Here is a 27,340-nt window from a genome sequence, read left to right on the forward strand (position 1 = left end):
GTCGTAAATTAAGTAAGAGCTCATGTAATTCAGAGATGTTTGTTTAGGATTCTGACTGGAGAATTACAATGCAAGCATGGTGATCGCTTAATACAGAAGCCAATTGACTTAAGGGAAGCAGTGTTTTATAATTTCTCAAAGACTTGCTCCTGCTTTGGTGACTTTTTGAGGGAACAAGGTGAATCATTCCCTGAGCTAGGGGATTCGGTTTGGCTAGGAAATTTGGCTTTCCTTGTACATATAACCATAAAGCTAAATATCCTTACTCTGCAGCTTCAAGGCAAAAATACAGATTTTTGTGGAACCATTTCAGGTGTGGTCCCATTCACAAAAGCTGGAGCAGTGAAGAACAAATCTTACCGTGTGCGAATATAAGTAGTTTCTTATTTGAAGCAGACTCTTGACATGCAAGGACCTTCACAGCCTCCTTGTGACGAAAAAGTACATATTGCAATTCTTTCAGAATCGAAAAATCAGTTTAATCGACGCTTTCAAGACTTGAAAAACATTGTGATTATAAAACGTCACGTCTCCTTTTGAAGAGATTGAGGCTGAAGAATTCTCTACTTGTGTTATACAACATTTTGTAGTAAGTGGAGTGGGTGCAGTGGAGATGGAACTCACTTGTTTTGAAAGTGACCTTTCATCAAAATCACTCATTCAAAGTAATGAAAATATTTGACCTTCTCTTCCTAAGAAGATATCCTAATTTGTTTCGGGTTGGTGCATGAATGAAGGCAATGTTCAGCTCAAAATATTGTTGGAGATGTCGTATTCCAGTACGAAATTCACCTAAAATAAGTACAAGAGTAGACTGACTGACGAAAATTTCGGACTGACTGACTGACTGACTTCTACAACATATAAGCCTAAAATTAAGAAGACTATTGATGACAAAAATGGTGCCACCCTTTACTATGTTTTTCGTATTCAAATATTTTGTTGATTTAATATAAGATAGGAATGTATTTTTGCAGCTAATAAAGAGATGGATTTCGGACTGAGTGACTGACTAACTTCTACAACATATAAGCCCAACATTAAGAAGACTGTTGATGACAAAAATGGTGCCACCCTTTACTATCTTTTTCGTATTCAAATATTTTGTTTATTCGTTAATATAAGATAGGAATGTATTTTTGCAGCTAGTAAAGAAATGGATAATTTAAACAACAGCGTTTTATTTTTCTGCTCTATTGAGTAGATCAAACTAAGGTTTATGATCTATAAAGTTGCTTAGTCACTTAAAATTTTGACGATCACTGCCATACATTCTTTCTATGCATTGCATAATCATCTAATCAAAGTTCTATTGAAAATACTGTTGTTTAGCAAGCATCATTAGAATTATGTGTTGATCCGGAAACTACTCAAACCTTTGCATTGACAATCTCTAAGTTACAGTAAAAAGAGCAATGAGGCGGGAACTAAAAAACTCATAGAGTTTTGGGTGTTATCCAACTCCGAAGAGAGCATAGAAATTTCTAAACATATATAAAAGACTGGCAGGGTGCCATCAGTTTGTTTTTAATTTTGATACTGGTTATTCTTGATATCGATTATTGAAACGCATAGCCTATTACTTATACCCGAAAAATTAGGAATTTTAGTCCTCTGTCTTCAAACTAATAGCTTTAATTTTTTAGCACTACACTGTCAACTTTTGGAGTGTTTACTGCAACTGAGGCCAGATGCCGTTCGTCATCTTTTGGCAGTTATTGCCCATAGTCCGACATCAGCAAGAGCTCCAGCAGCAAATCTCCTGTTTCACTACTGGCCATCCCTAAATCCCACTCTCTATGACCGCCGAAACATGCATGCTAAATTCACTGGTAGGCTTTCTTTTAATATAAATTTTTAGAACTTTTTCTTTCATGGAAAATGATCCAGCTCAGTGGTCGAAAAAACTACAGATCTTTAGACAAAGAGAAACAGTAGGCTTGTCTAGAATTTCTTGTGTAATACTGTAGAATTTATCGCTCATTTTGAATGCTATCGTATCTGCCAAAAATTTGATTTTCGATTTCTTAAAGTTTTTTTTTAAAGTATATCTTAAAAATTAGGAAAAATGAGGTATTTATAACTTACGAGTGGGTGATCGGATCTTAATGAATTTTGATATTTAGAAGGACATCCTGACTCAGAGCTCTTATTTTAAATCCCGACCGGTATTAAGCCTCTGATTATACTTTTAAATCAGTCTATTGATTCTTAGAATTTTGCTAGAGCTCATACCATATGAGCTCTAGGCCCTTGGCTCTTCCAGTTTCGTCACAAGTGCCAAATGAGCTCTTAGCTCTTGTCTGTTTTTCTTTTCCGCAACTAGCTTGTGGCTGGGACATCATAGAGAGCTGTTTAGCTCTCATTTTTGAGGAAATTGCTAAATTTAGTGCCTTTTGTAGTTAAAAACAATAGAATCATTGTTTTACCAAAAGCTCCATTTTTCTGTAGCACTTTAGTAGCTCATGCAATTATAACATCAGGAATCGTTGGATTCATCGGATCATCGGATATACCTGAAACCTAGTAAAGAAAAATCCAGGTTGCAACGGTAGATAGCAACCTAGTAAGAGATCTTACATCAAAGAACGGACAGTAGTCCTTAGTAACTGAAGAGTTATAAGGAATTATTGTAAGATGATGATGCAACACGTAATTATGTCTAGATAAGATAATATATAACAAATTTATTTTAATTATTTTCCTTTTAAAACTTTCCCAGTCGGAGAATTGAAATCGGGGTAACTGGGTGAGAAACAGCTATCTTAGCCCCTCAATCATACAGGTATTAAAATATCTGATTAGAGAAGTTTATGTTAAAGAATAAACTATAGCCAATAGTTACTGAAAGTTAATTTTAATTCCAATGTTATGGGGGTATTAGAACATCATAGAGAGCTGTTTAATCTGGGTTGCAGCGATATTATATTAAAAGACGATCATTAGAAGAACAAATCATTGCATACACTGGAAATGCCTGATTCCTGATCCTTGAGATTCGTCTCCAGCTATTCCAAAGATTGTAATAAAGAACGACTTGTCTATACTAACTTGTATTGGCTACTTAACTATAGTGAAGGCTTGTGCAGTTATATTTAGAGCCAATATATTGAAAATTCCTTATCTTGCATGTTTTAGCTTGTTTTGAATTATGCACTTGTTTCTCCATAATTTACTGACTATCATTGTCTCAGAATAAAAAGGCAAAGTGCATTGTTTATGAGCATAAATAGACCTCTAGTGCAACTCGAAAAATGATTGTCAAGCTCTCTAAAGAGAATGACGAATTCACGCATATGGTTGAACTTGAGGAGGCAATTCAACCATATGCGTTGAATTGCATATTCAACCCTTAAGAGCAGAACTCGGAAACACATAAAAACTATAGAAATTACGTAACTGCAGAGAACTTCAATGGAATTGCTGGGGCAGCAGTTCAGGGCCCCTTGAGATTCCTGAGAGGCTGAGAGATACTATATAAAAGTTTCTTAGATTGTTCTCTTCGTAAGTACAAGGCTTTAAAAGACATAGCAACTTCTGTAGAATAAGCTATATTATGTAAATATTATATAAATTTATTTTATTGTGTAAGAGTGTTTATACATTATAATAAAATGTAATGTACTTACATTATATTATGTTTAAAATTAACGTTCGTACGATGTCTGTCCCAGTACTCTGCAACCAATAGTGCTGTACGATCAACTCTCAAAAAACTGCATTCATGACTTTTTTTTTCAAGAAAAAAAAAAAAGCTGAATTGAATGTGTTTTTCTTAGGAATTTTAAGTTATGCTAAATTTGATAAGAAAATTTTTGTGAAGTAGATATGTTCTTCTGGAAAGAGGCCAAAACCACTTGAATTCAAAACTCTGCTAAATTCAATGAAAAAATGTTTCTGAATTGAACATTTGTTTTTAGAAAAAAGCTGAAACCTCTAGAATTCCAAGTTATGCTAAATTTAACGAGACAATTTTTGTGAACTGAATATGTTTTTTTTTAGAAAGAGGTTGCAACCTCTAGAGTTCTTAGTTATACTAAATTTAATGAGAATTTGTTTTTGTCAAGATTGCCCTCGTCTTAGGGGTCTATTTACCGCCCGAGGTGATAATAAATATCACACATTTGGAGACTCTGAAAAAAGTGCATTCAGGACTATCTTTTTCAAGAAAAAAACGAATTGAATGTTTTCTTTTTTTAAGAGGCTGAAAGCTTTAGAATTCTAAATTTTCCTAACTTAATGAGAAAATTTTCTTAAGATTCTGCTCATTTTAGGAGTTTATTTACCGCCAAAGGTAATAATGAATATCAACCATTTGGAGACTCTGAAAAAAGTGCATTCATGACTAACTAAAGAACGAATTGAATATGTTTTTTTACTTATAAAGAGGCTTAAGCTTCTAGAATTCTGAGAATTCCAATTAATATCACACATTCACAGTTGACATACAATTTGAATCATTTAATGTAACAAGATAAACGGTTGTCACAAGCTAAAAAAAATAACCAAGTTCGCTTCGCAAGTTAAATAATGTTAAATTCCAAACAAGTATAACGTCAATAAAAAAATCAGTAGGAATAAGAAAAAGTCTTGGGACAAAAAGCAAATATAAAAAATAGAAGTGAATACTTGAAAAAAAAAAGACTCAAACTCAAACTGTGTCACAATTAAGCAGAAACTACAAGAAAGTGGCAGAACAAGAAGTGACAGTAATTAATGTGACGATACACGACAACTAAAAAAGTGACGAACAAACCCTATTTAGTTCCGACGGATTTCGAAGACTATTAAGGTGCTCATGATAAAAGGGATGAAACTCTGTCGAAGTCTATCAATAATAGCATGGATCGACGAGTAAGCTGAGACTGCTGAAAGTCTCTTCGGTGGAGATGGGGCTTAGCATGGTTTTGAGCACAAGGGGTAATATCCTCAATGCGGGTGTTTCAAGTGGTGGACCTAGTCAAGCGCAAGTAAATACTATCCTTTCTTCCTTTTAAAGCGGTACGGCGTGTGCCTTTAGGGAGGAAGGAGTAAGGGATTTTACTCTCTTTAGAAATGATCCCGAGTGAACGCTTCTCAGTTGACTCAATTTTGCTGCTAACTTCATAAGAAAGATGGGGATGCCAGACCGTACATTTGTATTCCAATAACAGCTTGATAAAGGATAAGTAAGCACGGAGGAAGTGCATATCGGGGTATTAAATTTGTTCCGAAGTTTAAGCAAGGATAGCGATGCAAACACTAAGGTTTACAATAAAGCTAGAAACCTCCTTAACAAAACTAATCGTTCAAGAGGTATCCCATCACTTGATCTCGAGTCACTGTATTGTCTAACGTGTGCATGTTTTACTTTTTCTCAGCTTCATGGTGACCTCCCCTTTCCCCTAAGTGTTCCTCCATCTTTTACCTCTGGTCAGAAGAATTATAATTTTCGCAATACCAAAAATCATATTCAAGTTCCTTTTACTCCTTGTGCAAGGTCAGATTTTAATTTATTTAATTGCGAGTCATATTGTGTGGTATACGTTGCCCGAATCAGCTCGAAGGTGCCACTCATTCGGTTTGTTCAAAACAATTGTTCAAAATTCTTTGGTTTCTTAGAGCTTATTTATTTATTTTTATTTCATTGCAGTCTATTTAATCTACTGATCTACTAAATTAATTTAGTCTATATAATCTATTAGTCTATTTAGTTTTGTTTTCTATAGTTTTTGTTTTATTTATATTTTCGTTTCATCTCCTTTTTTGCTCTTCTCTCTGTGAGTAAGTGATTGTTTTTATTTTTTTTTCTCTGAGAATGTGACTCGTTTATCTTCTCTCTGTGTAGTTTTCACCATCATTAAAAGTTCAATGAAACGATGATTCATATTTGCTACTTTTTCCGTTTGATTTCTTTTCATTTCTTCCTCCATTCTCATTTCATGCTACTTTCCAATTTTTTTTGTTGTCATGTTCTTTTTGTCTTGTTTCTAATCTACGCTTTATTTCAGTTTCTTCTTTTGTTTCTCATTTTTTGGCATGCCATTATTCTTAAACTTCTCTGATTCATATGCAGCTGGAGATTCTGAAACTTCTGGTAAGTCTGATTGGTTGGGCTATGTAGAAAACAGGCCAATATAGTCTATGCTTAATGGGCTTCTAAATAACTGGAATAGAAAGCAAGACTGGCTTGATATATGGCTTATTAGCAATGCTCGTAATATTTGAAATAGTTCGTAATAGTTTAATGGAACACGCAAATTTGAGCAATTTTGCTCTTTGCATTGCGAAGTGAAAATATGCAAATTGGAATATTTTTTTTTTTTTGGGGGGGGGAGGGGATAAGTTTTGATATTTGTTTCAAGCGTGTTTTTACAGCCTTGATGAATTTCATCAATTTTCTTGTTATTTGTTTTTTCGGAGATATGACAAAGTGACTTTGAAAGTCTACGGGAATAGTAAAGATTAAAAAAAATGGATGATTATCTAGGGTAATTTCTTTCTGTTGTGTAATATTGATAGAAAGTGTATTTTTATGTATGTTTTCCTGTGTATCGCAGACAGATTTTAATAAATACGCTTTAGTGAAGATTAACCTTTTCATTACCTGTTTGGGCTCTATTCTAAAAAATTATCAAGCTGGATAAAATATCGTCTTTGAAGTTTGGAATTTCTACAAACTTCTTAAGATCCCATCTGATCCTTAAATATATACTTTATATATGCCATGGTCTTCCAGAGAGAAGTGAGGATACCTTTACCTCTTTCTGGATATTTGACAATACTATGAAAGGTAAGACAATATATCCCAAAATATTGATGATTTCAAACTATCGTTAACATTTTCACTGCAATACTGTCAGTGAAGCCGAAACGCAGCGCAGTTTTATAAACAAATAAAATTTACACAGTAATTTGGAAATTGTTAAGATAATCTAAGGGAAGTAAAAGTCGTATTTTACAATTCTAAATTGTCTCGTGCGAACAGAAGAACCAAAGAAATGCTGTAATCTAATTTTAAAGATGAATGGTATATGAATAGCATATCTATAAATATAGAATGGCTCATCTATAAATCTAGTGTAACAGTAAAGTGCAGCTATCCAAAAAGGACGATATTAAGACAATAATTTTCCTTTTTAGAACAGAAATTCTTTGGAAAGTAGGGGGAAGACAATCCTACATTTAAGAATATGAGACTGTACAAATGATGCTTTACATATTCTCTTAGAATCGTGCTTTGGGCTACTGATGTTAATAAATGTCACAACAGGCTTCGTAATAGACAACGCATTGCAAGGGCGTAATTTTGTCAAAATCCTGTGGGAGAAGGGGGGCAAATTTTGAGCTAATTTTTCCGAATCAAGTAAAAATGATAGTAAAAACTGAAAAAATAAGCTGTTTGGTACCATATTTAACTTCTAATACTACAAAGGTAAATATGAACTAAAAACTGATCCGTTTCTCTTGATGCTTGAATTATGCTATTTTATCTTAGTTTTGACAACATATTGGAAGGGACTGAATTTCAGATGGGGGTTGGGGGTAAACTGGGGTCTGAGGGTACTGATGTCTGGGAGGGGCAGTTGCCCAACCTGCCCCATAACAAATTACACCCCTGTACCCTGGTGATTACTAGTGTGCTAAGCTTGTTATTTCTTGCGTATTATTTCTATGCTGTTAGGATCAATTTCTCAGATTATATCACTAGGGATTTGCTAGCAGTTAGATTTGTTTTGCGATAATTTATAATTAGTTTAATGTTATCTTGTTTAGTGTTTAGTGTTAGTTAGTGTTTAGTGTTGATTAGTGTTTAGCGTTATCGTATTTTATCATTTGTTCAGCCTACTCTTTTGTTTCAGCAATTTAAAAAGAAATAACTTACTATGTGCATAGTTACAGTAGTTTGATGGTGCAGCTCATTTAGCAGTGGGGATTGGGGTGGAAAGGAATATGTTCAATATTTACTAGTTATTTGGAATAAAAGATGTTGAATTTACCTTATATCGCTTTAACTAACGTGAAGAACCACAGATAACACAAATTTCAAATTCAGCCCCCCCCCACCCCTCAATTGTGTTTCTGATTTAAGTTTTTATCTTTTTACTCCCAGGTTGGAAAGCTCCACTTTGTCAACATGAAAGTTGTCCCAATAGAAGCGATACAGAAGCAGTTAAACTTTGTGAAGATCATGCGATTTCTCTAATTCTGGCACCGGAAAAACCACCGCCGATTTACTTATGTGAAGATTGTTTTGACGAAATTCGTCGAAATAGCTGCATCACGCCAGCTATGGTAGATGTCCTTCTTCCAGTCCAACAGATAGCATTGACATGCGAAAACAAGGTAATGTAGCTGACTTGGAGTTAAAAAAAAACAAAAAAACAAAGGAAAATAACCCCTACCACCAACTACAAAGATACTTCTTGTCTTTTTTGTGCGTTTAGTTTGACCTTTCATATTTGACTCAAGGTTCTCACTCATCTGGATCCCTTGGCTTATCCTAAAGTTATTAGTTTCCAAAATATGAGAGTACTTCTTTATGTTGTTCATAATCATGAAAGAGAAATCGACATCTCTTTTTTAAAATCTTTGCTGGTTTGAGTGAATCTAGTCTTTCTGCTTTTTTCAGTGTTAGAAATAAACTCCTGGATTGAGCCCCAAATCAATGTACATTGAAAAAAAGTCTAGAATTTCTTAGCAAGCAACCTTTCGTTATTCTATATTCAGATAAGGGATATAACATCATAACATGCCTAAGAATTTGGTACTTTCAGTTCTCGATAGAGAATTATAATGATACTAATACTATTACTACCACTTAAACTCATCGCACTTTTAAGCCCCCCCCCCCCGAGGGGATCCGCTGGTGAACTTTCCCATTCGTCCACTTTGGCCTCGTCCCTAAAAATCATAAAGATATTTTTTCAGTTTCTTAGTCCAGCCTAATCTGTATAATCCAGACTTGTTCATTCCCTACGCGTAAGGTTTGAGTAGAATCTTTCCAGATTCATGCCATGCTGGGGGCCCGGCTTCGCCGCCGGGCCTCAGCATGGCACGCGGCAGACTTCTATATATGGATTCTCATTGTCCCTTGTGTTCAAACCGCAGACAGTATACATAGCTGGGGCCCGGCGGCAGCCTGCAGCCTGTATTATTAGTTATAAAGGTGTCGAAATAAAGTAATTGACCAGCTTCCCTAAGGACATTCGCAAGCCAGGATTTATGCATAGGCGCACTAGTCCCGGTCCTAGGGGCGCACAATACCGATGGGTGCAAAAAAACACATATCGATTTTTTTTCCGTAACAAAACTGGACCGGTGTGATTTATCGTAAAAGTGCCAGGTGCACTTTGCTACTGCGCTGCCTTTTCGTAGAAAAGTGATTTTAACCCTAGAAAAGTAAGTATTCGTAAATTTTACGACACAAAACATGTTTTTGTCGTTACCATGGAAACGGATTAGATGCACGAACCCATCTCCCGCATTTGCTAATATTATGGTTTGCCAGTTCTTTTGCCGTCACTGAGGTTATATCATCTGAACTAGTTGGAGAGATATTAAGGGTCAGTATTAAAATTTACAAAAGCTTACCATCTATGTAACTTTTTCACCTGTTTCAGGAAAAGGAATTTTTGGATAAAACTGTGTAATTACTAAACTTCTTCGCAGTATGAGGTGAGATCAGTTTTCTAACATTGTTTACAAGCTTCTTAGAAAATTTCGTCAGATGTAGCATATGAAAATGCTGAATTTAGCTATTTTCCGATTAAACCTATTTGTTCTTCTACGCTTGACAACAGGTTTAAATCGATTCCATTTGCAGCAGAACTACTGAAAGAACCCTGTCTACTGGTTAAAGTTGGGACTGTCTGAAAAAACAAGGGAGGTATTCCGGAAGAGCTGCTTGTGAGCAAAGGGAGAATTACAGAAACCGCAATATTCTGTTTTGATCAGGCGCTGATTCTAGTTACTTAACGTGCTAAGCCATCAAAAATAGTCCTGCATCTGTCAACTTGCCATGAGAGTTTGTATCCAACTGAGAAACCTGGGATCATTGAATACTATAATAATACCAAAAGCGGTGTTGAAACACTTGACCAACTGTGTAGTTCAATGTCAGTCGCTCGGAAGACCAACAGGTGGGCCTTGTGCATGTTTTATGGGCTGATCAACATCGAGTGCATCAACAGTTATGTCATCTACTCCTTCTCTATCTCCAAATCTGGCGGAAAATCACATTCACGAAAGGCTTTCGTGAATGCTCTGTTCAAAGAGTTGGCTCAGCCGTATATGGTCTTTCGTTTAGAAAACTTAACTTAGCAGTGCTCGATCAGATATCAGTCGAACAATGGAGCTGACAGGTGAAATGCCTTTAATGACATCTATGGAAGGGAAAGGAACGACCTGCAGACTTTGTCCGGCGTGCATTCGCCGAATGACAGCCAATATTTGCAACCACTGCAAAAAGATGTTCTGCGGTGAACAACATTTGAAGTCATGCATACCACGAAATTACACACCAAGAAATTACACCGATCTTTTTTGCCGTTTAAGACATTTTTGTGAAAATCTGATTTTGATAATTGCCACTTACTCTTAAAATATATTTAAAGGATGAGTTTTAGAAGACAATGTTTATTCAAGTAGTAATTTTTACTAAAGCTTCCATCTTCACTACGTTTTGAGAAGCTTACCTTTCGAGGGTTAAAACAACACAGGAATTCCGTAGCTGGTTATAAAATGTCAGATGTCTCCCTAGGATGGAAGCTGAGAGCTCGGTATCACCGAGAACTCGTGTATTACTTTAGGCTCATCACTCATCAGCTGTCTTCTGATCAGCACTTTTGCTATCCCCGAATTTTTGACAAATTCTCCGTAAATCTCGCTGAAAAAATTGCTTGAGCCTAGGGGTACCAAGACGCTTATGCCTAGGGTACCCAAAGAATTAAATTCGGCCCTGGATGTATAGTTTGTTACTAGTGTAGTTTTACCATAGGCAGCGCTGCCTAAGTGAAGAGTGATGTGGGCACAATGTATTTTTTTTTGTGGGGGGGGGGGGTGTTTAGACAGGGCACTTCATATCGAAGTAGTTGTCGCAGAAACTTTGAAAGGGGCTCATTCGATTGGAAATTGAAAGAACTAATGTTCTTCTTAATGGCCAAAAGTGATTGGAGGGCAACAAATCCCTCTCCCAAACCCATCGTTTTCCAAAACACATTCACCCCCCCCCCTTAACCCTCTGGACAAGGGTTGTAAGTTATGCCCTTGGGGCATATAAAGCATATATATATATATATATATATATATATATATATATATATATATATATATATATATATATATATATATATATATATATATATATATATATATATATATATATATATATATATATATATATATATATATATATATATATATTCGCCCTTGCTAGTCAGAAATTTTAGAGCCCTTTTTGAGATTCAGAGTGATCGGAGGGTGGATAACCCCCCCTCAAATACACACACTCACCTCGTATCTTCCCGAAATGTATGTGAATGAAATTTTGAGATGGCCACTTGTCATCGTAGAAACTTCGAAAAGAGACCACTCGATCGAAAATTGAAAGGGCTAGGGTATTTTTAATAGTCGAAAATGATTGGAGGGCAACAAACCCCTCTCACGCCCACCATTTCCCCAAACACATCCAATCAAAATATTGAGATATCTACTTTGTTCAACGTAATTGAAAGGACCGGAATTATGTCTTTGAAGATGACGAACCCCCTCCCCCCAAATTCTGCAGGGCAAGGGTTGTAAATTATGTCCTTGGGGCATATAAGGTATATATAGAAATGGATGATCATATAAACTTCAGAGAGGGGTCGTTGATTTGGTTATTCGAAGTTATTGTGCCCTTTTTAAGATTCAGAGTTATCGGAGGGTGGGTAAGCCCCCCCCACGCCCCCTAAGCCTTTTATTTTCCCGAAATTCATCTGATGGAAATTTTGAGAGGACCATTTGTTGTCGTAAAACTTCGGAAAAGGCTCATTCAATTGGAAATTGAAAAGACCAGTATCCTTTTTATTAGTCAAAAGTGATTGGAGGGCAACAAACCCCCCTCTATGTCCATCAGTTCCCAAATCGTATCTAATCGAAATTTTTTCCCAAAATATTCCCAAAATACATCTAATTAGAATTTTGAAATAGCCATTTTGTTTAGTGTACTAAAAAGGTCTGGAAATTATGTCTTTGACAGCCCTCATATATTCTCAAGACCAGAACGTAATTTGTACTTTACTGAAAAAAATGGCTGCCGATTGTCAGTTTAATATACGTATACTGATAAATATTTCTTAAAGTTTTCAGAATTTTTAATTTATTAAAGATGAAAAAGTCAAAACATTTTATCTGTATTTTGTTTATTTAAATCATACAATAAATAACCGAGCCAAACTCAAAACGAGCAAAAATTTGTACTTTACTGAAAGCAAAATACATTTAAAATATTTTCAATTTGTTTTAATTGTTTAAAATTTTTTTACAAGATATATGAAGGAAGAAGTCCTCCCCCTTCCGCTCCAATTACAGTGCGAGTGCCTGGTGTCCTTTTTAAGAGTAACAAGAGATTGGACTCTCTCAAGCCCATTCATTTTCTAAACTCACCCAGTCAAAGTTTTGAGACAGTCGTTTTGTTCGGCATAGTAGAACGGTCCAGCAACTATGTCCTTAGGGATATCAGGCATGTCAAACCCCACAATTATGCAATTGACCCACTACGCTTTACAGCTAAGTGTTGCTTTATAATAAATTAAAAGGCATTGTGTTTATGGTTGCCAATAAGACACCTCAGCAATATTTCGAGAACGATTGCGGGTATTAAGTTGAAACTTTTGGGGGTACTACTATTGCTACTTCTGCTCTTGCAATTTAAATAAAAAAAAGGGTACTGTTTGTGTCAGGATTAAAAATTGTTGAAAAAGTTTCTCCAACATACAAATAGCAACCCATACTATGGATTATTATAGAAAAAAACTGAAAAGATATACAGTATTATTTTTTCCATGAAAAAGACTATCTCAACAAAAGACGAATAGAAATTAATATCAAAAGCTTTTTCAACAAAACACGTTTATCAAAGAAAAGTAAAGAGCTCCATTTAGCCAAGAATGAGCAAAAATAAAGTCAAATAATTTTCCAAGCGTAAAATTACCACAAATCAATATCAATGAGTAAATGAAACTCAAAACGAACAGAAATTATGATAAATAGCCGAGTCAAACTCAAAACGAGCAGAAATTAATACGAGTAGGGCTGATAATCCCTGTGCCTTCTCAAGACCAGAACACAATTTGTGCTTTACTAAAATAAGATACGTTTGAAATGTTTTCGCCTTTCTTATTTTGATCAATCAAAAATCATCAAAGCCTTTGATTTTAACTTGATTTTTTGTCGTAATTTTGTTCGGTTTGAGTTTCTTTTATTTATTGATAGTGGTTTGTGGTAGTTTTATGCTTGGAAGATTATTTGACTTTTTTCTTGCTCATTCTTGGCTTAATAGAGCTCTTTCCTTTTCTTTAAAAAAACTTTTCTTGTTGAAAAGTTTTTTTTATATCAATAATTATTAATGTCCAGGTGTAATAGTACATAATTGGTTAATCTTCCAAAATATGATTTATAACTGCAAACAAATAATATCCGTTAATATTAACCAATTCTGCGGCTAGATATTCTCTAGAGTATTACGTAAAGTATTGTCCTGAGAATGGAAATGGTTTTTCAGGGATATTTGAATTTTAAATTTGATGCATTATCATGGAAGTTTTCGGCAAAAATATACTCCAAGGCTCCCTTGGAGTAATCAGGCAGGTCACGAGCATGCTAATCTCATTGTACCTCATACTTAGGTAGGGCCAATGTTTTTCGATTTTTTCTCGCTGTTTCATTTTCATTAAATTTTCAGTTAAATTCAACAATATCTCTATTTATTATTATTAGCTAATAAGAAAGTGAAGGTGCTGTATCAATACATTTGGGATCATTTTAGGTAGAAAATAAGCTGCTTAAAATCTAGTTGGTATAGGTCTGTCTGGGGTTTTGTGATTTGTAACAAATAGAATGGAATTAAGTGTGCAACAAAGCCAAAGGGATGATTTGGTTACAAAGAAAAAGAGGAAAAATAATGCTGGTGAAAAAGAGGGAAACCAACGACCCTGTGTAGCGATATAAACGAGAGGGAGGTAGTTCAGTGCCTCTGCAGAATGTTTTGGCAGTAGAATGTTTACTTTTGGTCTTTTCTTTGATGCCTTTTTTAACCGTCAATGTTTTAGCCGTCTATGATGTTTTAGCCAAGACTTTTTGCTGTTTGATGTTAACATAGGGCTTGTCTTTGCGATTCAATCAAAATTTTTATTTACGATTTTTCCTAGTATGCACCTGAAGGAAACGAAACAAAAAGAATGTCAGTTTGAATTCGCTGAAAAGGAAAATTTAAGCACTATGGTTTTGAATGCATTGAGATAGAAATACTAAAAGAAACTGAAAATTGATGAAAAGAATTTGATCATTTCAAAATCATTTTTTCTAATTTTAATCTAATTTAAAAATAAATTTAGTTTAAAAATTAAATTTAGTTTAGAAACCTTAGATTAAAAATCAAATCAAAGTTAAATCTTTAATTTAAAAATTTAAGTCTTTTTTAAAATTAAACATTTAATTTTATGACATCTTATAAGTAGATCCTATGGAGTTAGTGAATTTAATAACTTGTTTCTTGAATTTGAGACTAGCTTCTACAAAACTAATGCCTATTTTAATGAAGAACCAAATATTTTAACAGTATCACTTGTCTTGTCTTTACTCAATCAATTTATTGAATGAATCCTTACACGATTTACCATTTCATCTACACATATAAATGTGACCACTGAGTCGAATTTGATATGATCTGTTTATCGCGGACACCACCGATTTGCTTTCTGGAATTACATACCTCTTTTTTGTTATAAAAAAGAACGATATACTTTATCAGATGAGGCCCTGACCTCATGGGAAGTCCTTTGTCTGAATGCTCCTCAAGATAATTAAAGGAATAAAGATTACTAGAAACATTTTTTTTTTTCAGAATTGTCGCTCCACAGAGAAGCTAGCTCTTTTTACTTGTTTTTCTCCGGAATGTGCCCTGTACAATACGAACAGACCATTGAGGTATTGTCTCCAATGCCATAATATTCGTCACAATGATAGAAGAGGGGCTGACCATGTTGTGCATACAGTGTTGCCAAGTGTTTGGGATTTAGACCCAGAAACCCAGTCGTATGTTATCGAATGCGTTGTCAGGTAAGAAAAGATATTGTATTTGGAAGGGGTAAGATTTTTTTGTTTTATAAAACAAATTCAATTTCATTTCAAAATAAAATCTATTTCAAAGACAGCCAAACCTTTTTAGGTTCCAACTTTTTTTTCATAAGCCCTTTCTATTAATGCCAATATCAATATTAATTTTATTTAAAGGCTGACAATGCCAAAAATAGTTTTAAAGAAGATGAGTTACAAAAAGAAAAAAAGAAACGCAATGAAATATGATTAATTATAAAAAGACAGTCAGAAAACGAAAGAGTAAAAGGGAAAAAATAACTGAAATGTCCAAGTGAGCTCTTTAATAGTACCTGGGCAAGTGTTTGACGGTTAGTTGGCTTTGTTACCGGGTTAAGATCTTTTGGGTCTAAAAGTGGCGTAGGAGCTTGATACCTTGCTTTAATTTTGACACTCAAGGAACTTAAATCCATTTCAAAACAGGGATAGCAATTGTTAATTCGACTTCAACAAAACAATTTAGATTGCCTTATAGAGCCTCCGTGTTTAAGTGTAGCTATTAGGATCATTATTTGCTAAAAGATCTGTTCTGTGAGAACATTAGTCAATCGACAAAGATAGGAAAATAGGAGACAAATCTTTGTTGTTGTATTACCTGCTACCCCCCCCCCCCCTTGCGAACCAAAAATGTAATATCATAAGTATTAAACATCTCTTTTTGGCAGTAGCAGTCGATGGAAGCTCTTCCTTGTATATAAGGGGCACTTTCAATGCCATCTATTGCGTTTACTGATTTTGAAGGGTACCCGGGCGAACAAGCTGGTATCCCAATTTTAGATCGAAAGGAGCACGAACCTTGGTACCAAAATCCCGATTTTAGTGGGGACCGTTCTTTGGGTTTAGATGACAATGACAAGGAAAAGGGACGATATCAAACGATCTAATTCTTCCAATTCGAAACATTTTTTCTTGACTTAACTCTATCTTGGTTAAAAAATTGCTGTTTTAAGTCTATTTTGGTCGTAGGGGCGATTATGCATTTATACATTTGCCTCAAACTCGTCTACCGTCGAAATTCTGAATTTCATATCGCTTCAGTAATATTTAAATGGTTTATGGTATTTCTTGATGTATTTAGCCACAAATGAATCCCTCCTCCAATAGAACCTTGATCGCATTAACAAAGTCCTGCTTAAATTTAGTGCTAATCAGAATAAGTCTGCTGTCTTTCAAACGGATTCATATACATAGGGATTGAACGCAACTCATTTTAACTTCTGATTAATTCCGAAACCAGCTGTTAGCCTCATTTCCAACTTTTACCGCAGCAATGCTATTCTCGTACATAGCACTTATCACTTTAATAAATCCATCTAGTATACCATACAAGGATAGGACCTTCGCAAAAGCTTGTTTTATCAGCTGAATTAATTGCCTGGGCACAATCTATAAAACTGACGACAAAAGGGGTCTGATGACTCAGGAACTTCTCAATTATCAATCTAAGAGTGAAAATTTGGTCAACATATTCCTGCTCCTTCCTAAAACCACACTATTCTTGTCTCAAAACTTTATCTACGGCATTACTAAGTCTCAAACGTATCATCGTAATTAGTTATTTTCTTCCTGCAGAAATCAAGATATTGCCTTTGTAATTGCCACACTGATTCTTATCAACTTTCTTATAGACGGGTTTACTTCCAGTTTTCCTTTTTACCATTTTTCATTTAGAGTTTTCCTAAAATCGCTAGGTACTTCCACCTTTTCAAAAATCATTTTCATAATCTTCAGTAACTTAGCTCTAACTTCGTAACCGCCATGTTTAGGAAACTCATTTAGCACACTATCAGTACCTGGGGCCTAATTATTTTTTTTAACCCTTTTAGTACCGTCAATAATTCTTCCTCGCAAAATAAATCTCCCTTCACATCAAAAGTGCCATAAATCTTTTTATTTTTTTCCCATGTCTTTTCCTTTATCATTGTTTAACATATTCTCAAAGTATTCTGCTCATCTCTCTTAAATTATTTCCCTTCACTACTTGTTGCCCCGTTTCAGATTCACTATTCTTTCTCAATTTTGTAACACGCCAGTACAATATTTCACTGTTACATAGTCCGACTGCATCTTCCAGATCTTCAGAAACTTTATCCATAGCCTCCACTGTATGCCTTCTTAGTTCATATTTTAATTGTTTCTCCACTTGTATTGTATTGTATCAGATTAACGACGTTTCTTGACTACTAAGGTCCCTGCGTTGGCCCTGCAGTGCATTGCTGCAGCATGATTCGATCTCTGGGTCCCGTATTACCAAGCTAAGGTCAAACCCACTGCGCCACCACAGGACTGGTTTCTCCACTTTCTTTACAATCCTCTTATTTTCAAATGATCTATCACTCAAATAATTCTCGTACAAGCCCCTACTCTCTATTAAACTCAAATTATTTGTACTAATTTTCTTAGCTGCGTTTCTAACTTTTATCCTTTAGGCGACATCAGCGACTTCACAAACTATTTTCCTAAAATTATTCCATCGATCTTTTACATTATCAAATTTTAAACTCTACAGTTTAGTATTCAACTATTCCTAGATAATTTCTCTCAGATTCTTATTCTAGAGTCTACCAACGTCATAGCTTCCTGAAAGGTAGTTACTCTCTTTCGGAATTTCAGCTTTAAATTAACCGTAGACACTACTAGATGATGATCTTTACTTTTAACATCAATAACAGCACTCCTATACACCCTAGTATCTTGAATTGATCCAGCCAATTTTCTGTTTACAATGGCATAATCAATAAGGTTTGCTGTCTTACCATCATGTGGTACCATCTTAACTTATGGGCCATTTTACGGCCAAACACCGTATTGCTATGCTAACGTATAAGTATTGTTATGCTTGATTGTTATGCTAACAAAATTTTAGCAGTCTGTAATCATTACTGTTTTCTTTTCCTTTACCAAATTCATCTAGGATAGGATACTTAGAATAGGCTAGGATTCCCTATTTCTTCCGACCTGCGCATTAAAATGTCCCAATGAAAACATCACACCTCTACCTAGAACCCTGTCTATTTGTTTCTGAAACTGATGAGCAAAGCTCGTCTGAGTCACTACTATCTTCATTAGTCGGTTCTACAGGGGCGTATACTACTATGACTAATACCCTGCACTTTTTAGTCTCAAAATGGGCCTCTAGCATCCTATTATTAATACCTTTCTGACCTAAACAAAACTTATCAGCTTCTTTATTCATAATGAGTCCTACTTTCTGCCTAGGTACCCCATCCTTCCTGCCCGAGTAAATAAATACTATATCACCTAATTTCATGTTTCCTATCCCTGGGGTAAGTGTTTCTCAAACTTCTTATTCGCCCAGTTCGAAGCATCTGAATTCGTCAGTCAAGAAGTTGATACGATAAAGCAAAATAGTGCTGCAATTAGGTAAATTTACAAAGTGAATGTAATCAAAACGCAAAAATAATATTTCTTTAGATTCCCCCCACCCTCCCCAAAAAAAATTCTGTTTATGCCGTTACGACATCACAATTTGTTACAAGTTTGTTGTTCAAGTTCAGGATTATTTTTCTGCAATGATCATTCCCCCAAACATCTGGATCTTCCTGGAAATCTCGATATCCTCGTTGATTTTGGCAGACGGTCGTGTAAATTGAGATTCATTTGTTTTAGGAGTAAAAAAAAACTTGACTGCAAATATCACGTTCGTTGCAGGCGCACTGTCGTATGAAATACTGACCTCTCTGGAGATGGAAGTAATTTGTTTTTAACTTCTTCTTTTGCGAAAAAAATATGACTAATGTGTAGAAAAGGTTAGAATAAATTTCTGATGTGTGCTGATTCACCTAATGTAAAAAGGAGGCAGTTTGCTATAAATATGAAACACTGATAATACATAGATCTAAAAAAGAAGTTAATCCGTATGCAATGTCTTTTTAGCAACATATTGAGAATTTGTATGATTATGCCTGTTTACATCACTTGAAACTGATTTATGCTATTAGCTTTGATACACACCTTAAATTTTGCAAAAATTTGCCAAATGCAGAGAGTGTATGTGGTGATTGAAATATACAAGGGTGCGGTACATTATAATATATCAAAGTACCCCAATAGATTTTTAAACGTTTCATAACATCTATCTTTTCTTCTACTGTAGCGTTCTCTCCAATTTTTCCTATTCCCCCAAAATGTGTTTATTCGTCCATGTCTGCTTGCTGATGTCTCTATTCCTTTCAGTCTGCTTGGAGAGGCTCAGCTACATCCATCAGAAAAACCTAATAATCCTCAAAGTAACATCATCATCCCTCCCGAAAGTGAAAGAATTGATTGGCTGCCTTTGGATGAAAGACGACTTATAAGCAGATATGGTGTTTGGCTTCTAGTAAGCATTGTGCCACCTACGATTCAGGCACCACAAAGGGCACTCGGAAGAATCGTTGGAATGCTTTTTCAATGGTATCAAGCAACGGCTTACCTGACTGATGGTCAGTTATTCTTATTACTGGTATTCTTTTCTTCATAGTTTGTCTGTTGAGTGATTCATGTAACAAATTGACTGAGAACACAAAACAAGAGACGTAATGTGATACAAGAGTGGCATGTGGCATGCGTGGCACATATGGTGGTATTTGTTAGGCTATAAGAGAGGGCGTGGTAGTAAAAATGATTTATCACCTCATAATTGCAAGAAATTTTTCTGCTGCCAGGGCTTTTTCCTTAGTCTAAATTAAATGTTTTAGATTGCTTGAAGTCTCAACCAGTCTCTGAATAATGTTAGCTTTTAATTCACCAAACGCATATGAGCTCTCCATAGGGTTAAAGAACCCACGAAAAGACCACTTTGATAATCTATCTGGGTAGTCTTGAATCTCTTGGACTGTTTCCGTGTTTCTATAGCATTATCTGATCTGGAATGATAAGTAAAATTAGAAACCAACTTTTTATTTAAGTTTAATAACTATGTCTGTAAAAAAAAGAAAAAAAAGAAAAAAATGGTCCAAAATCAAAGCACGTAAAATACACTTTTTTTTTAAATGGAAGAAAATGAAAGTCATTCAATGGTTTCTGATCTACGTCATTGTTGGTTTATAAGTGAATGTCCTGGGCCTGTACCATCTTCAAAAACCTCCAGCTGCTTAATTCATATATATAATTACCTTATGACGGTGTATTGGATAGGGACGCGCTCTGTATTTGTAGGGTTTGACGTTCGAAACCACCTGTCGTAAGGAATTTAATCTCTTTTCGTTAGTTCGTATTGATTTCGTTATGCATACATATATATAATTTTTATGAACACCTTTTGGTTTTCTTAGCCCAAGTCTGACGTTTCAAATATTAGATTTAATTATAGATGTCCTAAATAATAATAATAAGAAAATAATTAATTACTTCTTAAGGTTTAAACGGTCTTAAAATACATTCGTATGAAGAAAAAAAAAATGGAAAAAACGTATGGTGTAATTTTGCTACGAGAGCAACGGTTGAGTTTTTTTCTTTTTTGTTCATGTTGTTTTCCTCTGGCCGGATTGATGAACATGAAGCTACAGCATAAACAGCTGGTGATTATTCTTGCCTAGGGCTATTATTTTTGCCCGTCCTGAAGTCAGAACCTTTAGTGTCTGAGCTGAAATATAGTTTTATTGTTATGGTTGTGGCAATAATCGCAATCTAGAAAATAGTGAAACACTTACTAATGAACTGGATTCAAATGGGTTTGATTTGGCTTAAAGAATGAGGTTAAAAACAAACTAGGACATATGTTTCTATTTTACCATTATTTTATAGATATCTGATTTTTTTCTGATTCGAGTGAACAACATTTTATAATTATGAAACGAGCATTTTGAGAATTTTTAAGACGACCTTGAAACCTCTCATACGTCACATCAAATTGAAATGAAAAGTATACTGTTGATAATTCCAATGTCGGAACACTTCACGTTTTTTCGTTATAATGAATTTTATCATCTTACCTCATTTTATCTATCATTCCTGATTGAACTTAGTTGAAGTAATGATAGGGCTGTTTTAAACTTTAAAAAAAAATTTTTGGTGTTAAAGTTCGCATTTTAATGTAAGTTTCTTTTTTTATTTATTCCTGTGTTGTGCAGAGGACGGCCCTTGGATATAGGGCCGAAATATTCACTGAATTTTTCTTTGTTTGTTATGGAACAGTAGTGGGATCTTCGTCGTTATTTACTATAGAAAAGTGTGTAAAAGCTATGAATAGAGTTTATCCCTGGCCAAATCCCCTTCTCTAAAATATTGTCCTTCCCGAAATATTGCCCCTGTCCTTTCACAATGTAAATTTCTATTGCTGATTTTATTATTAGGCGTTTTCCCGCCTTTGTAAAGAATTTTTTTTTTAGCTAGGAAAATTACCAAGAGTTTCATTTTCACGCGTTATTTTTTTGTCTTTTCATCTAAGATAGTAACAAACTTGGATCGATGCTGGGTTAAATTATGGGAGAATGTAAAGTGCAATCTTTAAAAATTAGTAATACGCCTAAGCAGGATGTGATTTGACTGGGTTTTATGCTTTGAACATTTTTAGAGACTCCAAGACAGATAAAATGTCCCGAATGACTCATTGGTTTAACTTGTTTTATTGCTGCATTTCTGCCGCATGTGCCTCATTCCTTTGCGCGAATCTATTGAAGGTATGAAACAACATTTAATTTTGCAAGGTCATTTTTCACTAAACTTCTCTGATTCACGGATATATAATTTTTGTTTTGTTCATTGGTTGAACTCCAATTTCCTAGTTGGAGGGAGTTAATCTATATCTAACTATACCTGTGACTGGTCATAGGAACATAATATTGGTGCATGTCGGCTGTTTCTCACCCACAACACGCGCAACGACGAGTATTGGATTCAAGTATGAAATGATGCAATCAATTGCTTTATTTCATAAATCTTTTTCTAAAAAGATTCTTCATGCATGAGGTAAATCCGATGCCATTTGAACGGGTTCTATGCTTTGAATATTTTTAGAGACTCCAAGACAGATAAAATGTCCCAGTTGACTCATTGGTTTCTGATAAACGTCTTCAGGGACAGACTACCTTTGTTAGCTTGTTTTTATTTTTAGACCTTGTTAGATTTCACACCCAATTAATACCTTTCTGAACTTAGCTAAAAATTTATGGTAGCTAAAAATTTTGTTCCTGTGAGCTAACAGATATCTGCTGGCTAATATTGTTTGTTAACAATTAGATGGTGGAAGAAGGGCCATAAAGCCTATTGGAAGCCTATATGAATCGTTACACTTCAGGAAATGCTTCTAAGTCGTGCTTCAGACATAATATAAAACATAGAATAAGTTTAATAACCCCAACTTTCTGCATTGAATTGAATTGGATTCAGATTATTGAAAAAAACCCAACAAATAGCAACAAGGTTTGTCTTGTCCACTGTAGTTTTTTTTCAAGCTTTCACAGTGATATATCTGAATAAGTGTTTAATAAGTTAAGTGACATCTGAATAAAGTCTTATAAGTTTAAAAAAAAGAAACCGAAACCGAGCCAAAATTAACTTAGCAGACGAATATTTTTTGGAGTTCCATATATTTTTTTATGGAACTCCAGAGGGAAGTTGACATGAAAATGATTGCACCCTGTACTATCTGTATCTGTAAAACTAGTGTAAACTAACCGGTCGATGGTGTTTCCTTGTGTTTGAAGGATTATGCAAAACCAATATTTTACTGAAAAAGCATAACAATATAGAATTTCTGCATAGTGGAAATGTAAAATGCTTTAAGACGTCTTAGGGTGTAAAAACAAGGCATTCTAGGAACTGGGTTGACTATCAAATTGAGTTCAGTCTAGATAACGTCTTTCTTTCTGCTCTAAAATGAACCGTTCATCTGCATTTTGCTGAGTACTCCGAAATGAAGCTGTCTTTGTAATGTTATGATTATAACATTTTAACCACAACTTGACATTTTCCTTTCTTTTGACTTCATTTAGAATAATACTAAAGTCTTTATATACAGTTTAAGTTTGATGTTTTATCTCTTTAAACAATCAATAATTGTGTATGTATTGTTGTACTTATCTATCTATTTTTCTTGAAAATTGCTCCACATTTTTCGGGAGAATTGGCATCCTAGGATTGTCTGGCCTAAAAAGTCAATCTATACAGGTCAGAAATTTCAGAAAATTCGCTAAAAGCCTTAATTTTTGAAAAAAGATTCGGGTCAGTGACGTCATACTTATGAGTACATTCGAAAATAATACTTACGTCATACTTGCCTTAGTAGTGATCGTGTCGTTTTCAGTGTCTATGATGCAGGCAAAATTACACAAGAAACAAATGATTGACAAAAAAAAATCATATGGTCGACGTCATATTTACGAGTACATTTCAAGAGAATAAGTTAAATCATCCCCCTTCCCCCCAAGAGTGAATGTATCGTTTTTATATGTTCCTTACCAAAAGATCATAGCTAAGAATAAAATACCAAGCGTAATTAGTCTATTTGCAAAAGGCGTTTTAAGTAGTTTCATAATGCCCAGAGTAAGTAGACCAAGTAAAAACAGTAATTTTAACGCCTACAGGATAAATGAAGAGCCTAGACCATTAAACGTGACAAGACCAATCTGATCTGACCGTATCTGACCAATCCGAGGAGCTAATGCAAAGGGTATTAAAACAAATCTAGCTTTGAAAAGTAATTATAAACGAAAATGGAGAACCAAGAAATATAGCCAATAGTCAGATTACTTGCGGCAGCTACAATTACAATGATTCAAAAACAAAAGCGAAGAACAGAGAAATATTCGGTTTGAAGAAAATCGGCACCAAGAATTAAAATAAGTCAAAACAAAAGGGCAGATCAAAGGAATACGCGGTAACAAGACATGCTACAACAAGGAGTAGAACGAATTAGAAATGAAAGGGAAGAACGAAGAAATATGTGGCTAAAATATATGCCGCAGCAATAACAAAAGATGTGTGGTTAGAAGATAAGCAGCAGCGAGAATTAAAAGCGGCAGCGAGAAAGCGAGTATGACTGAGAATCAATATATAGAAGTCTGCCGTGTACTCAGTGCCCCCTGCTTCGCCTGCTGCATGCCAGGTGGGTACTGGGCTCTCTGTACTGACTTGTTATGGACATTAGGGCCGGCGAAATCAGTGAATTGCTCGAAAAAGTTGGTTTGTTGTTTCTTTACGTTGTTTATTTACTTTCTATTTTCTAAAATAAAATTCATTTTTTAGTATCATTTTCAAAGAATTTTTAACTGTTAACAAAAGCTGTCGAAATTGTGGCGGATGAAAGGATATTGCGATCTGTTGCTGTTACTTTCTGCAGTATAAATAATGGATCCTAAAACACCACTTTTTTTTATGCGGTAGTTTTCTATTTCAATAGAGTACTGGTTTGGCATAATCTTGCAAACATAGAGAAACGAACGGGGTTGGGGGGGGGTCTATATTTGAAGAAATAGTGCAGGAGGACTATGTGAAGATGTTTGGGCTCCAAGTATATTGCTGCTGCTGATAATTATTGTTAATGTTGGCAGAAGTTACAAAAAATATGTGTATTTATGGCTTTTTGCTGCCTTTTGTTATTGTTATTTTTATCAGAACTGACAAAACATATGTACACATTATCACAGTATCAATTAACTCAACCATAAAACTTAGCTTTTGATTGTACGGCTGATACACACTTTTCTATTGTTAGATATTGGTTTTTGAGTTCTTTTTTTTCTCGATGTAAGAAGTTTATAATAGAAGCAATTATAGACATTAATGCTGTACATTGGCTATCTGTAGTATAGATGGATCGGTATTTGTGCCATGTTTAGATTAATAAACCTATTCAAAATTTCTTTATATCTGAAATATTCTTCCCCCTTAATGCGATTTCTACCCATTCCTTCAAAACCATCCGCGTAAAATGTTTGACTAAAATTCCGTTTTTGGCGATCCCAGGGAAATACTTCCTTTTTAATACTCCTGGAAATACCCGCACCCTTAAAAATTATAACAAATACATTTGCTACTCTTGCGCTTGTTTTGGTAAATTTATTATAGATTTTTTTTTAGATCAAGTTGGAAGTTTGCTTGAAAAACTGAAGTCTGAGATTCTTCATGATTGGGTGTTGAAGCTATTGGAAACACATCAAAACCTTGTTATGACATGTCTTTTACCCCAGGCACCAGATTATGCGAGAATAGGAGGCTCATGGTAACTTTTTGCTGAGATTGTCTGCACAGGAAATAATGGAAATGGCTTGGTGTTAGCGGATAGTCTATAGTGGATTTTCTCTTATGTTTAAGTAAACAGAGGGGTTCTTGACTAAGGTTGACCCGACCTACGTTTTTGATCTTGAATCGCTCCTTTACATTATTTTTTAACAACTTTTAGATCAACCGCAGTCTTTTTATTATTTATCGACCTTTGATTTTTGCTCTGATCTACTCTGTGAATGCTTTAAAGTTGTCGCAGCTATTTTTCCTGCTGGAACTTTGGGAGAATGTTTTCAGGGGGAATTTATAGCGAAGTCGGGCTTTATTTTCCAAAGCATTTAGCACTGGAATCTGAATATTATATTGGAAGACGGGAAGATTGTCAATTTAAATAGGGTTATACTAGCACTGAGTCTGAATATCAAGTTGGAAAAGGCAAAGATCGGATTTGAATTAGGCTACTTTAGCTCATCAATAATTTGACCGACAAAATGTTCAGCCCTGAAGTAGAATTGAAGCATGAAACAAAAAATATTCAAAACTAATGCGTATCTCAAGTTAAATCTTGCTCAATCGAAAATAATCAGGCACAAAAGGAAGTATTGCTAGAAGTTTTTCGCAATCCCCTACATTTTTCAATACTATACTGATAAAGCAAAAAATGATCAAAATATGTTTTCTGTAAAGACCAAATGATTCTCCGGTATTTATAAAGTTTAAGCAGGCTGTAGCCTGCTTTTATTTTAGAAAAATTTCTAGCTTTTCCAGTTTGTCTTGATTATTCTTTTTGATTTCTGTTTGTTCTAAGTTTTGATTATTGGCTGATATTAATCCTGCTGGTTTTAGGTGCTAATATTGCTCTTTATTTTTTCTTAACTCTTTCTAAAACGCTTCCAAATTAGTTTCTGTTTGTTATTTAATTGACAAAGTGCTATTATGGGTTAGTTTTAGGAATATTATTATAGGTTTTTTCGACTTTTCTGATTAAGAGCTAAAATTTTGGATGTCAATTAAATCTCAATTAAATGGAGCTAAGTCTCGAAATCTCTATGTAAGTTAAACAAATTTATGGTCAGGTAAAATTTGAATACCAAGTAAAAGTGTTGGATGTGTTGCAGTTTCGTGAAACTATGTCTTAATGATGTTTTTACTTCAAATTTCGTAGTGAGTGGGAAGGGAGACTTTTAGCTACTTGGATTGGAGATCTGCACAATCCTGACCCATGTTCGGTAAAACAACCTTGTATATAGAATTATGTCAATCTACTATTAATTAAAAGAGCATTTTAATGTCCAATCTTGTTGTAAGTGCTGGTGTATTTTATTAAATGAATGCTATTTTTTTGGCAAATTTTTATGTAAATAGAGATTCTTTTTCTCTCAGTAGATAAAAAGGTTTTGAAAAAAATAGACTCCATGAATCATTAAAAAAAAAGTTTTTCTTTGAAATGTTTCTCTCTAGTGAAGTCTCATTGTCCCTGTTCAAATAACCTCAAAGTTTCAAGACAGAGAGAGAAAAACTATTTTTTATAATTCTTCTATTAAAATGTATTGGTAATTTTTCTTCAGATATTGCTTTTTTTTGTGTCCCATATTTTAGAGAATCAAGATTTGTTTTTTGGACTATAGTTCCCTTTTCTCAAGGACTCGGGCAAAAGTAGTTTCGTATCTTTCTGAAAAATTCTTTTTGTCATTATTTGGGCCCATGCATCTTTGGGAGAGAGGCCTGTCCTCCAAACTTGAAAAAACTGTTTAGACTTTCGGGCCTCATTTGCCCTAGGACTAAATGATTTTACTAACAAGCTATCTTGAAAAATAAATTTATTGGCCTTATGTAG

General features: G+C 34.6%; 1 protein-coding gene across 1 annotated transcript in view; it reads left to right on the forward strand.

Moving 5' to 3' along the window:
• The window catches only part of LOC136027128 (protein unc-79 homolog), a gene marked incomplete in the record, with an annotated part of 218,865 nt that overhangs the window by 39,893 nt on the left and 151,632 nt on the right, over window positions 1-27,340 (forward strand). Inside the window, 6 exon segments of the mRNA XM_065704088.1 lie at window positions 1,647-1,832; window positions 6,056-6,076; window positions 8,093-8,325; window positions 15,086-15,300; window positions 19,534-19,781; window positions 25,360-25,501. Coding sequence (XP_065560160.1) covers window positions 1,647-1,832; window positions 6,056-6,076; window positions 8,093-8,325; window positions 15,086-15,300; window positions 19,534-19,781; window positions 25,360-25,501 — 1,045 coding nt within the window.

This window comes from Artemia franciscana, chromosome 5 (genome assembly GCF_032884065.1).
Source record: "Artemia franciscana chromosome 5, ASM3288406v1, whole genome shotgun sequence".
NCBI lineage: Eukaryota > Metazoa > Arthropoda > Branchiopoda > Anostraca > Artemiidae > Artemia > Artemia franciscana.